The 16,570-nt window shown below is 56.2% G+C and overlaps 8 protein-coding genes and 1 non-coding gene across 9 annotated transcripts; 3 read left to right on the forward strand and 6 right to left on the reverse strand.

The window, feature by feature from the left end:
* The first annotated feature begins 6 nt into the window (after positions 1-6).
* IWZ02DRAFT_460076 (uncharacterized protein) lies at positions 7-464 on the forward strand. Its single transcript, XM_066768130.1, has one exon. The coding sequence runs from the start codon at positions 194-196 to the stop codon at positions 434-436; it is 243 nt and encodes an 80-aa protein (XP_066619630.1). The 5' UTR covers positions 7-193; the 3' UTR covers positions 437-464.
* Positions 465-1,090: 626 nt separating this feature from the next.
* IWZ02DRAFT_t99 lies at positions 1,091-1,237 on the forward strand. Its single transcript has one exon. It is a non-coding gene; the product is annotated as a tRNA-Leu (tRNA).
* Positions 1,238-1,975: 738 nt separating this feature from the next.
* Positions 1,976-4,441, reverse strand: IWZ02DRAFT_383654 (YjeF N-terminal domain-containing protein; the record flags this gene model as incomplete). The annotated part of the gene is made up of 2 exons (XM_066765290.1): positions 1,976-4,260; positions 4,321-4,441. 2 exons carry the CDS (start codon positions 4,439-4,441, stop codon positions 1,976-1,978), a joined length of 2,406 nt encoding a protein of 801 aa, XP_066619631.1.
* A 555-nt stretch (positions 4,442-4,996) lies between these two features.
* On the reverse strand, positions 4,997-7,114 carry IWZ02DRAFT_67997 (rhomboid family membrane protein). The gene is made up of 4 exons (XM_066771060.1): positions 6,520-7,114; positions 6,009-6,471; positions 5,461-5,947; positions 4,997-5,407 (listed from the first exon to the last, which is right to left on the reverse strand). The coding sequence occupies exons 1-4, from the start codon at positions 7,031-7,033 to the stop codon at positions 5,282-5,284; spliced, it is 1,590 nt and encodes a 529-aa protein (XP_066619632.1). The 5' UTR covers positions 7,034-7,114; the 3' UTR covers positions 4,997-5,281.
* A 1,560-nt stretch (positions 7,115-8,674) lies between these two features.
* IWZ02DRAFT_68117 (survival protein sure-like phosphatase/nucleotidase) lies at positions 8,675-10,110 on the reverse strand. The gene is made up of 2 exons (XM_066771061.1): positions 9,998-10,110; positions 8,675-9,944 (listed from the first exon to the last, which is right to left on the reverse strand). The coding sequence occupies exons 1-2, from the start codon at positions 10,007-10,009 to the stop codon at positions 8,799-8,801; spliced, it is 1,158 nt and encodes a 385-aa protein (XP_066619633.1). The 5' UTR covers positions 10,010-10,110; the 3' UTR covers positions 8,675-8,798.
* A 1,418-nt stretch (positions 10,111-11,528) lies between these two features.
* Positions 11,529-12,400, forward strand: IWZ02DRAFT_435906 (uncharacterized protein; the record flags this gene model as incomplete). The annotated part of the gene is made up of 2 exons (XM_066766484.1): positions 11,529-12,297; positions 12,363-12,400. The coding sequence occupies 2 exons, from the start codon at positions 11,529-11,531 to the stop codon at positions 12,398-12,400; spliced, it is 807 nt and encodes a 268-aa protein (XP_066619634.1).
* Positions 12,401-12,644: 244 nt separating this feature from the next.
* On the reverse strand, positions 12,645-14,091 carry IWZ02DRAFT_383844 (histidine phosphatase superfamily; the record flags this gene model as incomplete). Its single annotated transcript, XM_066765299.1, has 2 exons — positions 12,645-13,376; positions 13,447-14,091. The coding sequence occupies 2 exons, from the start codon at positions 14,089-14,091 to the stop codon at positions 12,645-12,647; spliced, it is 1,377 nt and encodes a 458-aa protein (XP_066619635.1).
* A 99-nt stretch (positions 14,092-14,190) lies between these two features.
* Positions 14,191-15,146, reverse strand: IWZ02DRAFT_68165 (uncharacterized protein). Its single transcript, XM_066771063.1, has 2 exons — positions 15,094-15,146; positions 14,191-14,994 (listed from the first exon to the last, which is right to left on the reverse strand). Exon 2 carries the CDS (start codon positions 14,927-14,929, stop codon positions 14,291-14,293), a length of 639 nt encoding a protein of 212 aa, XP_066619636.1. The 5' UTR covers positions 14,930-14,994; positions 15,094-15,146; the 3' UTR covers positions 14,191-14,290.
* On the reverse strand, positions 15,098-16,539 carry IWZ02DRAFT_68152 (PQ loop repeat protein). The gene is made up of 4 exons (XM_066771062.1): positions 16,471-16,539; positions 16,388-16,405; positions 16,053-16,256; positions 15,098-15,934 (listed from the first exon to the last, which is right to left on the reverse strand). Exons 1-4 carry the CDS (start codon positions 16,513-16,515, stop codon positions 15,266-15,268), a joined length of 936 nt encoding a protein of 311 aa, XP_066619637.1. The 5' UTR covers positions 16,516-16,539; the 3' UTR covers positions 15,098-15,265.
* Positions 16,540-16,570: the final 31 nt, after the last annotated feature.

Raw genomic sequence — 16,570 nt, forward strand, 5'->3', positions numbered from 1 at the left:
GGAGGGAGGAAGGGACATGAAGGGGTTAGGAGAGAAAAATGCGATTTTTGTTTTTCCGTCTTTTTTTGGTCGTTGTGTGATGGGTGGATGGGGGGATGGTGGATTGATGGCGATGCCTTAAGCAAAGCAAATGTTGCTCGGCTACACGGGGGTGGATCAGTGAGAGGTGAAAAGCCTCCCGTCGTTGGTTACTATGTTTGCGCAACGTTTTCATCCACAATCGTTCATTTGCATTCTAAAATTGCTCTTCTCTTGCGCCGCCGTCCTGTATGTATCCATCTACCACCACCGCAGTAGTCGCACATCGTGCCGTCCGTTGGCTAGCAATGGAGATGAGATGCATGTGCTTGGTTTGAACTGTGGATGCGCAAGCGATGCTAGATCCGGCATCTCCTATTCTGGCGTTGGAAGAAGAGAAGGACACAGAGTGGAATGACGGCAGAGTTTTGATCCAACATCACCACACTTTCAGTCTTTCAGTCTTACCGCGATGGCCTCGATAGAGAAGGTCAACATTTTCTAGCAGACCTGCGATGCAAGCAAATGACGACGGACACTCGGGTTCATATCATCCCTTTCAAAACCAATCCGTCTGCAAGCTTTCCCTGAGGCAGAAGCAATCAATGTCTCGTCTTTTCTCCGTGATGGGATCCGACCCCCCCTCGCCGAAAGAGAGATCCGGACGAACTATCCACCTGGACTACCCCTACACGACATAGCACCGAGAAACTTTCCTTATTGTACGAGACTCTTCAGCCGGGCATCCCTACACAAACATAGACGTACGCGGCATCCCCTGTAGATAACTCCGTCTTGAACAGCCAATCGGCTCCAGCGAGACATAAAACAATCAATCAATCAATCCGTGATGGGATCAAGGCAGGCACATGGATAGATGGCGCAACCTCGGCCCTTTCTTCCATCCATTTCCCCCTTCGCACCCGGACCCGACAGCACAGCTAACACAGCCCACCTCACACGACTCCGACGAAAATTCCCAACACTATCACTCACTCCCCTCCCCCCTGTTCACCCCCTTAAGCCGCTCTACAAACATATTCACACTTTCCCACCGCCTCATCCATCAGCAGGTGAGGTGGCCGAGTTGGTTATGGCGCCAGGTTAAGGTCTCAATCTTAGCAATTACAACAAAAGCGCGATTCACAACACAAAAAAAGTTGAATCCAATTGTTTCCTGGTGGAGCAATCCGCGCGAGTTCAAGTCTCGTCCTCATCAACAAGATTCTTTTGCACCTTTCCTTTTTTTTTTTTTTTTTTTCTTTCTAATGTGGGTGCGGTGGGTGCGGTGGGTGCCGAATCATGTAGGTGGTCTGAGCGCCCGCCTGCACGCGGCTGCTTGTGCGCTAAGGTACCTATCTTCCCTGGCCTCAGGTCGTGACTCGTGGCCACTAGGTACCTGGTAGGTAGGAAAGACGCGTGCATGATGAGATTGGGGAAAGGCACGATCGTCGTGGGTCGGCGGGAGGGACGCTGCCTCAGTGATAAGGGGGAGGGGGAACGGGCCGCTGGGTGAGGAGAAAGCGGGCGAGGTGGGGGACGGCTGAAAAACGTACATGATAAGGGAAGAGTGAGATGCATCGTTTTGTATCAGCAAACCGGGTTGATCGACCATTTGACCCGGGTGGATAGAAAAGGGAGGTGGGCGGACGTTTATCATGGGATATGTATGATATGTATGTATGCCCTCCCACGTTCGATTGGTCTTACACGATAAGGGCAGCAGCAAGAACAACGACAAAAAGGAAAAAGAACAATGGAAAGACGTTAGATGTGCGTGCAAAAGTTTGAAGTGCTATTGATTGTTTGATCCACCATCATGTCTGCATAGTCGGTCGCCGCGTGTCGACTTTTACCAGGTCCCACGCGCCCAAAAACGCCATCCACCCACCACTTCGTTAACCAAAAATCCTAGTGGTATGCCGTATTTTCGGTTCCCTACTCATTTATCACCACCTCACCTTGCTCCGACCACCTCGACCTCCTCCTCGACCTCGGCGTCGCCGGTATCAAAGCGGACAGCAACAGCCCACTCGCTGCCAAACTTGACGCCCTTCTTGCCCGGGCCGCCCAGCCGGCGCCACGGCTTGTTGAGGCCGAGGTCGACGACCCAGACGAGCCACTCGGGGTCGCGGCCGTCGCCCAGCTGCAGCGCGCGCAGCAGGCCCGTCCGCGGCGCTCCGAGGCACACTATGTACTTGGCCCGCACCTCGAGCGGCTCGCCCTCGAGAATCGACACCTCGCCCGTCGAGTTGTTGATGCCCGACGGCGCCTCGATGGCGAGCACGCTGGCTCGGCTCTTGTTGGCCCAGCCGACGATGGCCAGCGCCGTTTCCTTGTCCTGCGGGCCCAGCGCATCGAACTCTTTGTTGCGGCCTAGCAGCGCGTCGACGATGAGTTCGGGCGGTGCTTCCAGGCGCTTGAGGACGCGGTGAAGGTCGCTCCAGCTGCGTACGTACCCACCGAAGCGTCTGAAGATGTCGACTTGGCGCCGCACATCCTTCTCATAGTCGGCTGGTCGCTCGCAGCCCAGTAGTGCCACAAAAACGCGAGGACCACGCGCGTGGAGGTGTCTGGCCGCAGCAATGGCACGTGCGCCTGTGCGGTGATTGCCCGCGAGGACTATGACGACCGGACGAGCGTTGATGGCGAGATTTTCGCGGGCGAGGCGCCGCCCCCCCGGGTTTACGGCTGAGAGCGCAACCTGTGCGATACCCCGACCGGCGTTTTCAGCCAGCTGCTCTTCTGTGATGAGATAGTCGACCTCGGCCAACTCCTCCAAGGCCGTCATCGTACCAGGGGAAATGGTTGCACAGCTCTTGCCAGACGAAATGACGCGCAGCTTCGCAGGATGCGATTGCGGGAAGAGAGAAAGCGACGGCGAAGACGGAGGGGTTGGACGGCCGGGAACAGGGCTATTTGTTGACGAGTAGGCGTTGGATCCACGGTGTCCTTGTGATCGGAGTGATTTGGTGAGGTTGGAAGGATGTGCGGATATAATGTCTTCCTGGATCGCGCTGTTGGAGCGGAAAGGAACACGCTTTGTCGATGCCAATGACCTATTGCGGCGGGAGTTGCGCCCGCTGTCAAAGTCGGAGAATTCCTCCTCACTTGAGCTGGAAGAGGAGCCCCGCCGACGAGTCCGGCGTTGCTCCAGCACGTTTTCTGTAGGATGGAGATTCTTGCCACCGGCGGTTCCAGCACGAGGCTGCAGGCGGTTGAAACTTACCAGCCGCTCCTCATCGGCTGTCGTGTCTTCGTTTCTAATTTGTTCAAAGACTGAGCGCTTGTCAAACTTGGACAAGTTTTCGGCAAAGTCAAAGTCTGGCAGTTCCTGAACGTCCGTGGCATCCTCCGTCGCCCAACCATTCGTGGCCTCCATAGCCTTTTGGCGCCTGCTCTTCTTGTTGGAGGCTTTGACGGCATCACGGCCGACTTTGCCACCAATCAGGCCAGGTGTTTGCTGAGCAGCAGAATTGTCCTGCAACATTGGGGTCTGCCTCCATCCCTTGCCCTTGTAGTGGGCTGGAGTCTTCCGTTGAGTCTCAGGAGACAATTGTGGAGCAGCGGCCTCACGTTCTGGCGGGAACAGCTGGTCTTCTCTTTGCTTCTTGCCCCCTCGCCCGCCGCGTTTGCGCCTCCTCCCCTCGTCACCCTTGAGCGGAGTTTCCATTGGCTTCCCAGTCCGCGTCTGATCGATGCTGATCCTTGGCTTATACCCCTCATTTGTCGTCGAATCTCCAGAATCGCTTCCGCTCTCGAGCCCCAAGGCATCAAACGGCGCCGTCAGGGTGGCGGGGTCCTCCTTTGACTTGGTCGTCTTGGCGCTGACCGACGGCTTCTTCGCCGGCGGAGGAAAATGGGGATTGTTCCTTGGCAAGGTCGGAGGGGGAATTGCGTCGACAGGCTTGACCGGCGTCGAGGGTACTTCGTGGGCTGTGGAGGCGCCCGAAGCTGGTTTCTTGCCCACGCTCAGAATGGCAGGGTCCACAAAATTCTGTTTCGGCTTTGAGGCCGGTGCCGGCACCTCGACAGGCGTTGCGCTTGGCCGGGCATACTGAGGAGCAGGTGCAGGGGCAGACGGCGGGATCGAGGGCGGAAAGCTGGGGGCATTGCTGGGAGGATAAGAAGGCGGAGGTGCGGTTTGAGGCGGCAGCGAGGGTTGGTGGACAGAAATGTCGGCAATGTGGACACCTGCAATGGTATAGCTGGGCAAGCGGTGGCCGGAAGCCGGAAAGCACACTGCATGCAGGGTCAGCCGTTAGGTTGGGCTGAGAGAGGCCCGGATGGTCGAGTACATACCGTCCTGCAAGACCAGGGTTGCTGTCTGCTCGACGACATTGGCAACATTGCCCTGCACAACCGTGTTTGGCGGCTGCTTGAGCGTGACAAGCACGTTGATGCCGATGAGGGTGGCAGACATGGCTGGTGTCGGAGGTGTCGAGGCAACGAGGCAAGAAAGGGTCCGCAGGGCCCCGACGAAGAAGAAGAGTTGAAAGGTTGGGCCAAGGCGGCGTGAGCTAGCTGCTGCCCGGGGGGAGGCGGCCGGCACGTCCCTTAGCAGCGCATCACCGCGTGCAGCCGTGTTTGTCTCCGAGGCAGAGCCACTCGACTTGGGCATTTATTTCACTTGACCTCACTTTAACCTCACCGGTGTACAGATCATGGCTCCCTTCAGCTTCACATGCACTAATCACAAAGGCTCGTCATTCACTCTCACCCCATACATCTGCTCCAGCATCTCCGGTATTTATAGCCACCAGCCCATGAATACAAGCTATAAGCATATATCCACATGGCGATCCTCCACAGATTATTTGCAGAGATTCAAGCGACAACAGCCAAAAATAACATGCACGACGAGCATTCAAAGTTTTCAACCCAACACGCCTCGTGTCATTTTGGACGAACCTATCGTCGTCCCCTGCACTGGCAAAGCATCATGGCGCCTGCGTACACAGCACTTCGAGACCTCCAGTCGACTCCGAAAAAGAAAAGGCCATGCCGCTACAACCAGACTGTCCAACCCTGGCAGCCCATCCAGGGAAGGCTGAGAAGCTTCGCTAAATAACGCAAAACGCCCCCGCCATGCTTGAGTATTCATGCTTTCGTCGTGGATCCGGGTGGAGGGAATCATGAAAAAAAGCCCAAAAGAAGATGGACAAGAAGAAGAAATAAAATGACCCGGTCCAAATGAGCGAGATCTGCGAGATGCTAAGGAACGAGAACAGCCCCGGATATGGATGAAAGTGCCATGTCGATTTTACAATGACGGCGAGGCCATTTGGCCATACTCGAAATCTCTCATGATGCCAAAGAGATCGCGCTTGGAGTTCGACGAGGTTGTCGACAGCTCGATATTGCCAATGTCGCACCAGTTCTTGACGGGCTACGTCAAGTTGTTAGCAGAGTCCAGACGGACATTATCCCAAACAAACTCACCAGACAGCTCAGGTGCTTGCACCAGTTGCAAGACTTGTGGTAGACGTAGAAATTGTTCAAGAGAACAATAAAGCCCACAATCACGGCAACGAGAGCTCCAGCCCGGAACAACCACCACGCCCACCAAAGAGGCTTGCGGCCTTTGAAAAAGGCTACAGGTTGCCTCGTAAACTCTTTGATCCCCTCGGCACGGTTCTCGGGATCCTTTGGATTAGGCACGGCGCTATATGGAGGATCGTCGACACCGATGCGCTCGCGGAGGGGACCCGGGGAATGCAGAATGGAAATGCCCAGCCCAAGCCCCATAATGAAGCCACCAATATGGGCAAAGTTGTCAAGGCCTGGCAAAAGACCCAGCACAAACGCAATAATGATGTCGAGAGCGATGAAGCATAGCTCCCGAATCGGCTTGGGGCGCTCTCTCCAGTGGTAAAGAAGATCCAGCAGCGTGAGCGCGATGATGCCGAAAATAGCTCCAGAAGCACCACTGAGTCGGAATCTGCATTAGCAGCTGAACTGCACGCTCGGGACAAAGAAACGCGACTTACGTGGAGGCCATGCCGTTCGGGGCATAGTTCGCTCCCAAGACATTGCCGAAGATTCCCGCGGCAATGTAGACCAAGGCGAAGCGGATTGGTCCAATTAGCAACTCCATGTCTCGTCCTACCGTCACTTGGACGAGCATGTTGAAGACAATGTGAATTAGACCGGCGTGGAGGAAAATGGGCGTGATGAACCGGTACCACTGGTTGGGATGCAGGTTGTTGTTCGAGTCAGCCTTGCCAATGCCGCTCATGCCGCAGAGCTGGCTGAGGGAGCATTCCGAGGTCGAAGTCGTCGTGTTTGGACAGGGAAAAGCAACGTCCGCAGTGATGTTGACCTCGTCACGGCCGCCCATGTGGCGCATGCAAGGTATGTAACGCGCGCCCATGTTGATGTAAACATATGGGGAGGGACCGATCATGGGGTTGAAGGAGGGCTTGATTTCGATGGGCGATCCAGTAAGCACAGCTGTGAAGATGTCAGTCAAGCCCCAAAAAGCGCATTCGCAAATCGTACCATTATGAATAATCTCGCCTATGAAGACAGCAGTTTGAATTACGGCCAGGCCGTACGCAACCCACGCCATTTTTTTCTTGAAGAAACCCTTCTTTTTCGATCGAGGCGCTTGGCCAATGTAGCCTCCAACGAGAGGCGCATGGCCTTCTGGATCGGCACTGTATTTAGAAGGGCTGTCAGTCTTGGGCTGTTGCGAGTGTAGCGGTATGGCGTTTTGGTCGGTAAAAGGGTCCGATGGCCGAGGTTGAGAACCATAGTAATCCCCAGCACTGCCGTGGTACGCGGTGTCCTCGCCAGGAGCGGGACCGTAAGGGTTGTGCGGTATAGTGTTGACAGGGTAGGCATGGTCCTCAAAAGGAGACTGGGTGGTTGCGCCGACAGGTGAGTGGGATGAGGTCATGGTGGTGTCGACGTAGGGACGAGCCGGCTGGGTAGATTGAGGAGGTAACGGCGGAAGAGGAGCATCTTCCCGGCGCTCATGATTGAAGGAGCTGTAGTAGTCGTTTGAAGCCATGGCGAGCCGCGACGGTCGCGCAGGAGAGGCGGAGATGTGATGAAGACGCAGGTGTTGGCGAATGCGCTCGTCCGGGGAAACGAAGGTCAAGAGGCAGGCGGCTAACGGGAGTGTAAACAAACAAGGAAGCGACAGAAGGACGGGCGCGCAAGGGGTTCGAGGGTTAAAAGGCGTGTTGGATCAAGGTCTTTGAGAACATGACGGAGACATGGTGAGAGGTGAGAGTTAGGCAAACGTAGAAGGTGGCTGAGGGCTGACATGGCCATTGCATGGCATGGGCTGGTGTCGGTCCCTGTCCTTGACGCAGCCGCGGGAGTGTGCGACCCCTGTCTCGAAACGCAAAAATAGCCTTCCATGGCCCTACCTTACTTCAAGCACTATCGTCTTCTGTCTCCTGTTGCGCCATGTCGGCGATCCATTTCTCGTCCCTCTCTCACCCCGGTCGCGAGGCTGAGCGACGACGACGACGATGCGTGCGCTCCAAACCTCAACGCAAGGTGGCTGGGCGCCTGGCCATCAACCCGGGGCTGCCAGCCTTACGACAAACACCGCACACCAGTCAGCACATGGAATCTTCAAACGCGCATCGCAGCGTCAGTCCCATTTCTGTCAAAATCGCTCAGGGTTCTGCCTCATCAGCGCGCTAAACCTGGCCCAATCCCGCCTGCTGGAGAGACGGTGCCCTTGGAACCGCGCTGGGCCCAAACTTGACGAATCCCTGGGGCCAAACGACGACACTAACACGCAGGTACCGGCGCGGTCCGCCTTGTACTCTTCTATTTTTCCACGGACCTGACTAACTTTCCATCATCTTTCTTTCGCCATGGAATAAACCTCCATCTTGGCAAAGGAAGAGGCGGAGCGACCACCATCACGGGCCATGTGCACAAGTTACGTAGGCCTGGGAGATCGTCCCCGTTGCCAAGCCAGATCAGCAGCCATGTAGGCGCGTCTCCGCCCCGTTGATGTACAGCACAAACATGAGAAAGCGAGCAAGCTCGAGTGGCACAGCTGAAAGCAAAGTCAAGCCACTTTGACTCACAGGGAAACATCAAATCGACGGGTCCAACGTCCTCTTGTCATCAACCAGATACGAGATTGACTTGGCAGTACGCGCAGGAGAAGGTATTGTGCCGAAGTGACGCGACACGAGACATCGGTGGATCACGCGCCCAGTTTCGCAATTCAAGAAACCTTCACATCACTGGATAAGCGCTCGGGACGAACCACTTCAAAATGCATGGAGACTTCTGCGAGGAAACACAAGCATCAACCAACTCACCTGCCCTGGGCGTCTCACGTTGCGACCACGGAGACCAGCAGTCACCGACTGGCAAAAAAGCTGAAAGAGTAAGGAAATGAGTAGGTTTGCAAGTGGAACGCGCCGAAACCTTCTGTCGAGCGTTTGGACGGACGGGTGTAGTGCGGGACGGGAGAGGCCGTTGCTATATTTGCTCTGGCTAAGGATCGATAGTCGGCGTGGCTATCTGAATTGCCCAGGTACTTGGCGCCGCTGAGTCTTTTTTTTTTTTTTTTCCTCCCTCATCGGACCGCAAGCCGAGAGCATGCGGGATGCCACGACTGGCCGACAGGAACAGAAACACGGCCGCGCTAAGTCGAGCATCGAACGTCGCATCGAATATTGGCACTGCATCATGCTTTGCACCAAGGCTTGGAGTCTTGGTTGCGGGTGACAGCTTGGCGAAGTTTGGCTCATGTTAGTGACGGGAGAAACGGGAGAGAGAGATGAGAATTGTTAGGCCATCTAAGTATGATGCTCGTCGTGAGGCTCTAGGAAAGGAAATGTCTGGCAAGCCCCTCTACAAGACCAATTCGCTTTTGTAGGGCGCCGAGGCGTGCATGAAGTTTGCGCGCAACGGTGTGACACTGTAAAAGTCAGTACGACGAAGTCGATCAAAGCTTGTGCGGCAGAGCAGGGGCAAGGGAAAGGAGGGTACCTGGTGATGCCCTGCCTGACAGCCCACCCATCGTTGCCAGGCTCGCTCTTCTCGACGCTATCATGCACGTCTTGGAAGCTCGGCGCCCATTTAAAGTGTTTGTGACTGTACCTGGCGTGCGGGGTACTTGTCCCACTGCCTCCCGCAACACCATCGTTCCCTACTGCTGACGACGACTCGATCCTTGCTTCTCTCTCGCGGATTTCCTTTTCCGCCTCTGAAGGACCTTCGTCTTCGCTGTCCGGGATCGCCACCTCTTGAAAGCAGCTTCCACTCTTCCATGCATTCTGCAGCATCTCGGTCCACATTGTCTTTTGCTTGCTGACCCCGGCCTGCAGCGGCACATTAACCGTGTACAAATGCGTGTCCTTGTCCCAATTTGCGGCCAGATGCTCAATGACCTTGACCGCATGCGCAGAGGCCTCGGCGATGATGTTAGCGTCGTGGTTGCGGTCAAAGAAGGCATACGAGAGCGCAATTGCGCGCACACCACACACGGCAGCCTCCATGGCGCCGCCAATGGTGCCACTGCTCAGCGAAAAGACGGCGGTAGTGTTCCTGCCATAGTTTGGACCAGAGACAACCAGATCAACGGGACCGCGCTCCTTGAAGTAGTGGTGGAGACCAATTTGCGCGCAAGATGCAGGCGTGCTGTCTATCAGGATCCATTCCTCGGCCTGAGAGTTTGAAGGCAAAGGGCGGTTGCTGGTTTCGCCGGTGTTGGGGTAGCGCGGAGTGCCATCGGCGGAGACGGGGAGCGTCGAGGGTATGGGGTCAGGGCGGAAATAGGTGGGCCGAATGTTGTGCCCCACGATGTGAGCTTTACCGATCCATGAGCGCTGCGTGTGGGGGAGGACGACGGAGACGGTGTGGCCTTGGGACTGGAGCGTGGAGATGAAGGGATGCACGTAGGGCGACGAGTCGTTCGAGGGTGGCCCGTCGTCGTTGGTTACCTGAGGTCATGAAGTTAGAGAGGATTTGGACAACGTCGCTGGGAGGCTCATACGAGAATGTGCATCTTGACGGTCGATGTGACGTGAGATTGGCAGTGACGTGAGTAGAAATGCCCTGGTGTAGAGGACGCTGGCCTAGGCTTCTGGTTCCGTTGCCGAAGTGGACCCCAGTCAGTCGTTGCTTGGCCGTTTGCCTGCCTGAGGGTGCGGTTGGGAGGTTTTCTTGACGGCTCGTTGAGGCGGAACGAGGCAAAGGATGAGCTAGAGATGGTGGCGATCACGTCAGGTCGAGGGGTTCAACATCCGATGTCTTTAAGCGACGCGGTGTCCATGTGCCATCGTGTTTCGGTGGAAGAGCATGCGGAGCAGCCATGGCGCTCGACTGGAATGCCGACAGACGATTGGCGAGTCATGTCATTTGACCAGAGGCTCTGCAACGGCAATTGGTGCATCAAGAAGTTTGGAGTCGTGACGTGCTCTGCGTTGTCAACTGAAGCCTTCATGTTCCTTGGGTAGCACCCCTATCGATAAGAGATTGAGCTTAGGTTCAATTGACTGGAGATGAGATGAGATGGCGGGGCGGCTCGTCCCTCGATTTGGGTCCTGGTCCTGGTCCTGATCCCCGATCCAACGTCAATCATTCTTCTAATTTCCCTTCTGGCGTTGAAGGCTGTCAATAAAGAGTTTCCTTCAGGGATTGGAATCCCTTTCCCATGACAGCAACTGGCGCCCCGCCATCATCAACGACTTAGCTCGAACCATGCCCCACCTGCTCTTCACTTGGTCTTCGGCACCGCTCTGGGTTAGCCATGCTGCTCTCGAGGCAAGCTAACCGCATCACATCCGTCTCCTTGTGAAGCTTCAACAGTCAAGAATGCTGGTCGACGCAACCAGCCACACCATCTCCACTCTCAGTCGTCAGCCGTCAGCATCTCTGGGCTGTTTCGAACAGCTCGTCGGTGAGGCCTGCTGCCGACCCGGACAACAACCACCCCATTACCGATCACAACAAGAACCCGGATGGATCTCCGTGGCGGTCGACTGGAATCGGTATCCCAGCTCCTGGCATCGGAGTTCCGAGTGCACTCGACGGGGCCCAGACCCTATCCGCGAGAGCTGTAGGCCCCTCAACCCCGCCGTGGGTGACAAGCTCCAGCTCTCCCTGGGCTTGCCCGGGAACTAGAGGGTTCGCGGTATAGCGTTGTACCTTTTGCGAAAGGGGACCCCACGGACCTGTGGGCCCCATGCAAATGCTAGGTAAGGTGTTGGTGGTGAGCTGCCAGCTGGGAACTGCTGCCAGTCCGGGTCCCCGCCCTCGACTCCGGACGCGTCTGGCGCCGCGTTCGGTGCTCGGCCTGTACCAGGTTCGATTTTATCTGCTTATATAGCTCTTGCTTGCTTCGAGCTCTTAGAGGACCATATTTCTGTGCTTGTGCATCTATCCCTCTCCTCTCCTTCTCTCCACCAACCTGCAATTGCACTTCGCAGCTCTATCTCTATCTGTACGACATATCCTCCCAATTTCTCGCCGTTTTTCCAACTGACTGTCCAGGAGAAATCCCAAGCTTTGGACTATCAATCAAAATGGTTGTTCCCGTTCCCACTGCCAGCCTCGAGGGCAAGGTTGCTCTTATCACTGGTGCCGGTCGCGGTATTGGCCGTGGTTGTGCTCTCGAGCTCGGCAGGCGCGGGTGCTCCGTCATCGTCAACTACGTCTCAAGCGCCGGCCCAGCGCAAGAGGTGGTCAAAGAGATTGAGTCGAACGGAACGGGAGCCAAGGCCAAGGCAATCCAGGCCGACGTGTCCAAGGTGTCGGAGATCAACCGGCTGTTCGAGGAGTCGAAGAAGGCATTCGGCAAGATCGACATCGTCATGAGCAACTCGGGCACGGAGAGCTGGGACAAGACGGAAGAAATCACCGAGGAAAAGTACGACCACGTGTTCAACCTGAACGCGCGGGCGCAGTTCTTCGTCGGGCAGGCCGCCTTCAAGCACCTCGAGCGCAACGGCCGCCTCATCCTCATGAGCAGCATCGCCGCCGGCCTCATGGGTGTCAAGGACCACGCCCTCTACAACGCCAGCAAGATGGCCGTCATTGGCATGATCAAGGCCTTTGCGACCGACTTTGGCTCAAAGGGCATCACCGTCAATGGCGTCGCCCCCGGTGGCATCAAGAGCGACATGTTCACCCAGAACGCCTGGCACTACATCCCCGGCGGCACGCCCGACTGGCCGGCAGACAAGATCGAGAAGCTCATGGCCGACCACTGTCCCCTGGGCAGGTGCGCCGTCCCCGAGGACGTGGCGCGCGTCGTGGCCTTTTTGGCCAGTGATGATGGTGGTTGGGTCAACGGTTCGTCATCATCTCCTCGTGGCCGTGCTTATACAAGAAGCTCTGACACTGACATGCATCGACAGGCCAAGTCATTACCATATCTGGTGGCTCCTCCCAGTAGTTTACCTCGCTGCGACGGCTCCCCAACGTCTGGCATGATTTTGATGCGACAGACACAACAAATAGATTTAATGCGCAAAAGAATTATGCTACCACTACTACGACCGCATCCCTGTGACACGCAGACTTTCTCACTTCTCCAGAAGACGAAGATTTGTCACAGTCGTGGATTATCTACATGTTTTCATTATAGTTATTACAGCTATTTACCATTGATTACAGATGTACAACATCGACCATAACCCTCAATAGATGGTCAACGCATCGGTCGAGTTCTGGTACGTGACGCCACACTTCTCACTGAAGCCATCATAGCGCTGTCCGCGCTCAGCGATCCACTTCTCGAACGTCGAGCGAGCACAGCTCTCGCCGGGGCCATCAGCGCAGGCGTCGAGCGGCTGGGGACTGTTGTTAACAATGACGCGGTAGAATTCGTCGCCGGCGTCCTCGAAACCGTAGCTGTCGCAGCTCATCTTCTCGATGGCGATGTTGGTCAGGAAGGACAGGATGTTGGAGCTCTTCCAGGCGCGGCGGTGGTTGATTTGCGAGAGGGGCATGGTGGCGTTGGCGTCGTTGGACGCCGACGCCGCGCTGTTGTTGAAGAGGCCCAGCGCGACGAGCACGGTTGGCGGCAGCTCGCGGTGCGAGAAGCTGACGTATAGGTCTTGTTGTTCTTGCTGGTCGTCGCCGAAGAGCGACGCCACGCTTGCGTTGACCCACGGCCAGCCTAGCACGGGAGAGATGGGGTTGCCGTAGCCCGTGTTGTGGTGGTACATGATGTCGTTTGTGTACTCGAAGGCGAGCCACTCGTTGGGCGTGAAGAGCGACAGCGAGCAGAAGGGCGACGTCCCCTTGATGACCGACTCGTAGCCGCACAGCTGCTGCATGCCGTAGATGTCGGACGCGGTCCAGTTGAAGCCGGGCACGGCAGCGCGGAAGCGCGCGATGATGGGCGCAGTGTACTTCTTCTGGAATGTCTGTCGAAGAGAGAAACGTCAGTGATTGATTCCACGTCGTATGCTCGGCACGGTGAGGGCCGTGACTTACGCTCGACTGCTCACTACCCCGGCTCGAGCTGTATGCCGGGCACCCCTTGTACGGGGTCAAGCTGTCGGCGCCCGACTCCTTGCTCTCGTAAATCTGCACCAACTGCGTCTCATTGCCCCTGTGATCCAAGCCGCTCAACAAGCTCTGCGCGCTCTTGACGGTGCGCTCAGCCGTGCTCGTCCACGCCTTCTTCGGCAACGCGAACCCCGGATAGCGGCGCTTCAGCTCGACCCCCAGACTCATAGCCTCAAGGGTACCAATCTTGGTCAACTGCTCGGCATCCTCGTCTTCAATTGGGCTCTTCCAGCTAGCGAGGAACGCCAGGTCGCGCGACGCGGCCCAGTTGAGTCCGGTCGTGTTTTCGAGCTTCTGCACAAACGGCTCAATGTACGACTCGTAGTCGAAGTCGTTGGCGTAGATGGCCGCGTGCCGCACCAGGTACGCGGCGCGCGTGACGTTGCAGCCCTGCGGCGGGGCCGGGTCCAGCGGCGGGTCTTGCGGGTCGAAGTACGGCGCGATGCCCGCCAGGTGCTCCAGCGGCTCGAACTGGTAGTGGTTCGGGCTGTACAGGATGTTTTGAGAGGTTGCGAGCGCGGGTTGCGCCGAGGCGGCCAGGAGGGCCGAGGTTGCTAGGAGTGAGAGCATCGTGGAGGTGGGTGGGAGAAAAGATTAATTGTACAACGAATTGAGAAAGGTTGATGCCCTCCCTCTCCAGCTTCGAGAGCAGCTAGATCCTGTTGTCTGAGAGGAGGATGATGGCAGTGAGGGGACTGCTGGAACTGGCGGGAAACATGAAGTTGATAAACAAAAACGGACGGGAACCGAGCAAGTGCGCGGGGTGATGTCATAATTTAAGGTTGCGGGATGGCTGGAGCTTGTGGGTGCTTAGGTGTGCTGCGAAACCGGGATGTGCCCAGGAGACGTCGAGAAGCAGGAACAAGTCCCGCTGTCGGCCGTGGTCGATTCTGATTGGATCACGCATCCATCTCTTGTGCTCACTGCTCGGTGCCGTCCACTTTTGTGGCCTTTTCGTGGTCCTGAATACGGGCAGTGGGCACAATGCTGTCTCTTGCGTCTGTGCTTGTGGCTTTTTTGTCTTTTCCTCTCCTGAGCACTTTGCGGCCATGACGTCATCTTCCTGTGCGTCGTGGATGCAAGCTTGTTTGCCCGTGGAGAACTGCTCAAGCGCCGTGGAGCCCGTTTGCAGAAGCCTGCTGGAAGGATTCCAGATGCCTGCGAGTCTGCCATGTTCGCCGAAATTGATTCCTCGATCTGCGTGAGCTGCTGCACGCACGCACCGCTGAGATCGCTTTTTCAAACATTGAAGATCTTGATCGTTGGCTTTGATACAGCCCAAGGTCACTGGGGGTTGATACAGGGGGAGACCGACGAATTCCTTTCCTCCGTCTTTTGGTTGGTGGTCGCCTCCAGTCCTTTGGACCGTTCCAAATTTCCTTTGACGGGTGCTCATGCGCGCCGGCATCGCCGGAACTCACGATGTGCGCCTCGGTGGCTCAAGACTGTGTATGAAGTTCGTCGAGGCTGATCCTGAAGTGCAGATTGTCAGGAGATCGCACTTTACAGAGGATGATGTGCTCCGTCGTGGGCACCATCGGAAGTTTGTTTGGGTTGTGTTGCAGTCCATACTTTGTTTCCGTGCTTTTCTCGCTTTCTTCCAGGAAGAGTGACATCGTGGGCGAGAGAATTGTGACTTGCTTTCGCAACTGACCGTGATGGCTTCTTCGATCGACACTGGACTAAATGCTCCACCAGCTCGACGAATGCTCCATTTGGCGCGATTTTACCTCTTTCCCGCATACTATGCATTGGCAGAATTCCGACAGCCGGCTGCCACTCTGGATCGGGAGGCAGAAATCGAGGTCTCACCGGATGGCGTCCTAAACACAGACGTCGACGACGGGAGGTCGTGAAGCGCAATGGTTCCCATAGCCAATTCTGAGTCTGGGACATTGAACTCGATGCCAGAAGCAACCGCGGAGCTGTGACCCTCGCCAACTCCCACGTTGCCTCCTCCCTCACCAACCTCACCTTCTCTACGCTTGCGCCCAAGCCACGGCCTCAGGTTGAATGCAACCCCGCAGGCACACACTCCCATCCACAGCACGAACTCCAGGGCGTATGCAACGATGCCCACGACGTCAAGCTCGTTCTGAAACACGATGCTCAGCGCGCTAAACACGTCACCGGCGGCATCGATTCCAACGAAGAGGAACGAAATTCCGCGGACGCTGCGGTGCTGGTAGATATCGACATAGTGCCTTCCCACGCCAAGAGCGAGAAGCAGCGCAGAGAGGGCGGCGAGAGTCGGCAAGGGCCAGGTTTGTGTGGTGGCGTGGGTAGGGTTGGTGTGCGCGAGGGTGGAGGGCGAAATGTAGTGGCGGAGCAGGAGAATGACGGCGGCTTGCGTCCCACCCATTATAAGAGCTAGGGGAAGTGCGAGGAGCAGTGTTTGGTAGACTGTTTTCTTCTGTCGTTCGACATGTGTGAGAAGGGTACATTGGTCTGAAGTCGGGTATAAGGAGCAGTCGGAGCCATGAAATCTTCGCGTATCTCTGCAATTCTAGTCCAAGTCGCGGTTAACTCACTTTTTGGTAGTGCACACACTGTCCCCATGTGAGGAGGCTCAGCGCCGTCAACATCTGCGGCTGCACTTGCAGTGCGACGTTGAAATTTCGAACTATGTTGTACGCCCCAAGTGGGACACCAGCCCACGCCCATAGGACCATCATACCGGGCTGGAGGCCAATTGCATGGTGCCGGCGATAGTTGATGACGATTTGGGGAATCAACTGCAGGGAAAATTAGCGCCAGGAAAGATCTTGGTTTAATTTAACTTCCAACATAGATGTTGAGAGTAATTCTCCTCCTCTTCAAATGGGGAATCTGCTAAGAAATGACTGGGAATAGAGATTGAACGTACCTGAATGGACCAGCAAACCTGCGTCAGACTCGTAGATCAGCCTTCTGTTGGCACCTCTCACGATCTGGTTGGATGCTGCTTACCGCCCCAATGGTTCCGAGAACGTTTGCTGCAGCGGGAACGTCCATTCTATCAGCACGATTCAAACAAAGAGACTCTCGAGGTATGGGAGTCGTACTGGTG

This window comes from Phyllosticta citriasiana (assembly GCF_038021145.1).
Source record: "Phyllosticta citriasiana strain CBS 120426 chromosome Unknown IWZ02scaffold_13, whole genome shotgun sequence".
Taxonomy (NCBI): Eukaryota; Fungi; Ascomycota; class Dothideomycetes; order Botryosphaeriales; family Phyllostictaceae; genus Phyllosticta; species Phyllosticta citriasiana.

Bases quoted from the DNA above. Each gene is read 5' to 3' on its own strand.
- IWZ02DRAFT_460076 (XM_066768130.1), top strand. From the start codon at position 194: ATGTTTGCGCAACGTTTTCATCCACAATCGTTCATTTGCATTCTAAAA.
- IWZ02DRAFT_67997 (XM_066771060.1), bottom strand. From the start codon at position 7,033: ATGGCTTCAAACGACTACTACAGCTCCTTCAATCATGAGCGCCGGGAA. The intron at 5,948-6,008 runs GTAAGTCGCGTT...ATTCCGACTCAG, and splicing joins CCGAACGGCATGGCCTCCAC to TGGTGCTTCTGGAGCTATTT. The intron at 5,408-5,460 runs GTGAGTTTGTTT...AACTTGACGTAG, and splicing joins GCAAGCACCTGAGCTGTCTG to CCCGTCAAGAACTGGTGCGA.
- IWZ02DRAFT_68165 (XM_066771063.1), bottom strand. From the start codon at position 14,929: ATGCCGGCGCGCATGAGCACCCGTCAAAGGAAATTTGGAACGGTCCAA.
- IWZ02DRAFT_68152 (XM_066771062.1), bottom strand. From the start codon at position 16,515: ATGGACGTTCCCGCTGCAGCAAACGTTCTCGGAACCATTGGGGCG. The intron at 15,935-16,052 runs GTGAGTTAACCG...GTCGAACGACAG, and splicing joins AGTGTGTGCACTACCAAAAA to AAGAAAACAGTCTACCAAAC.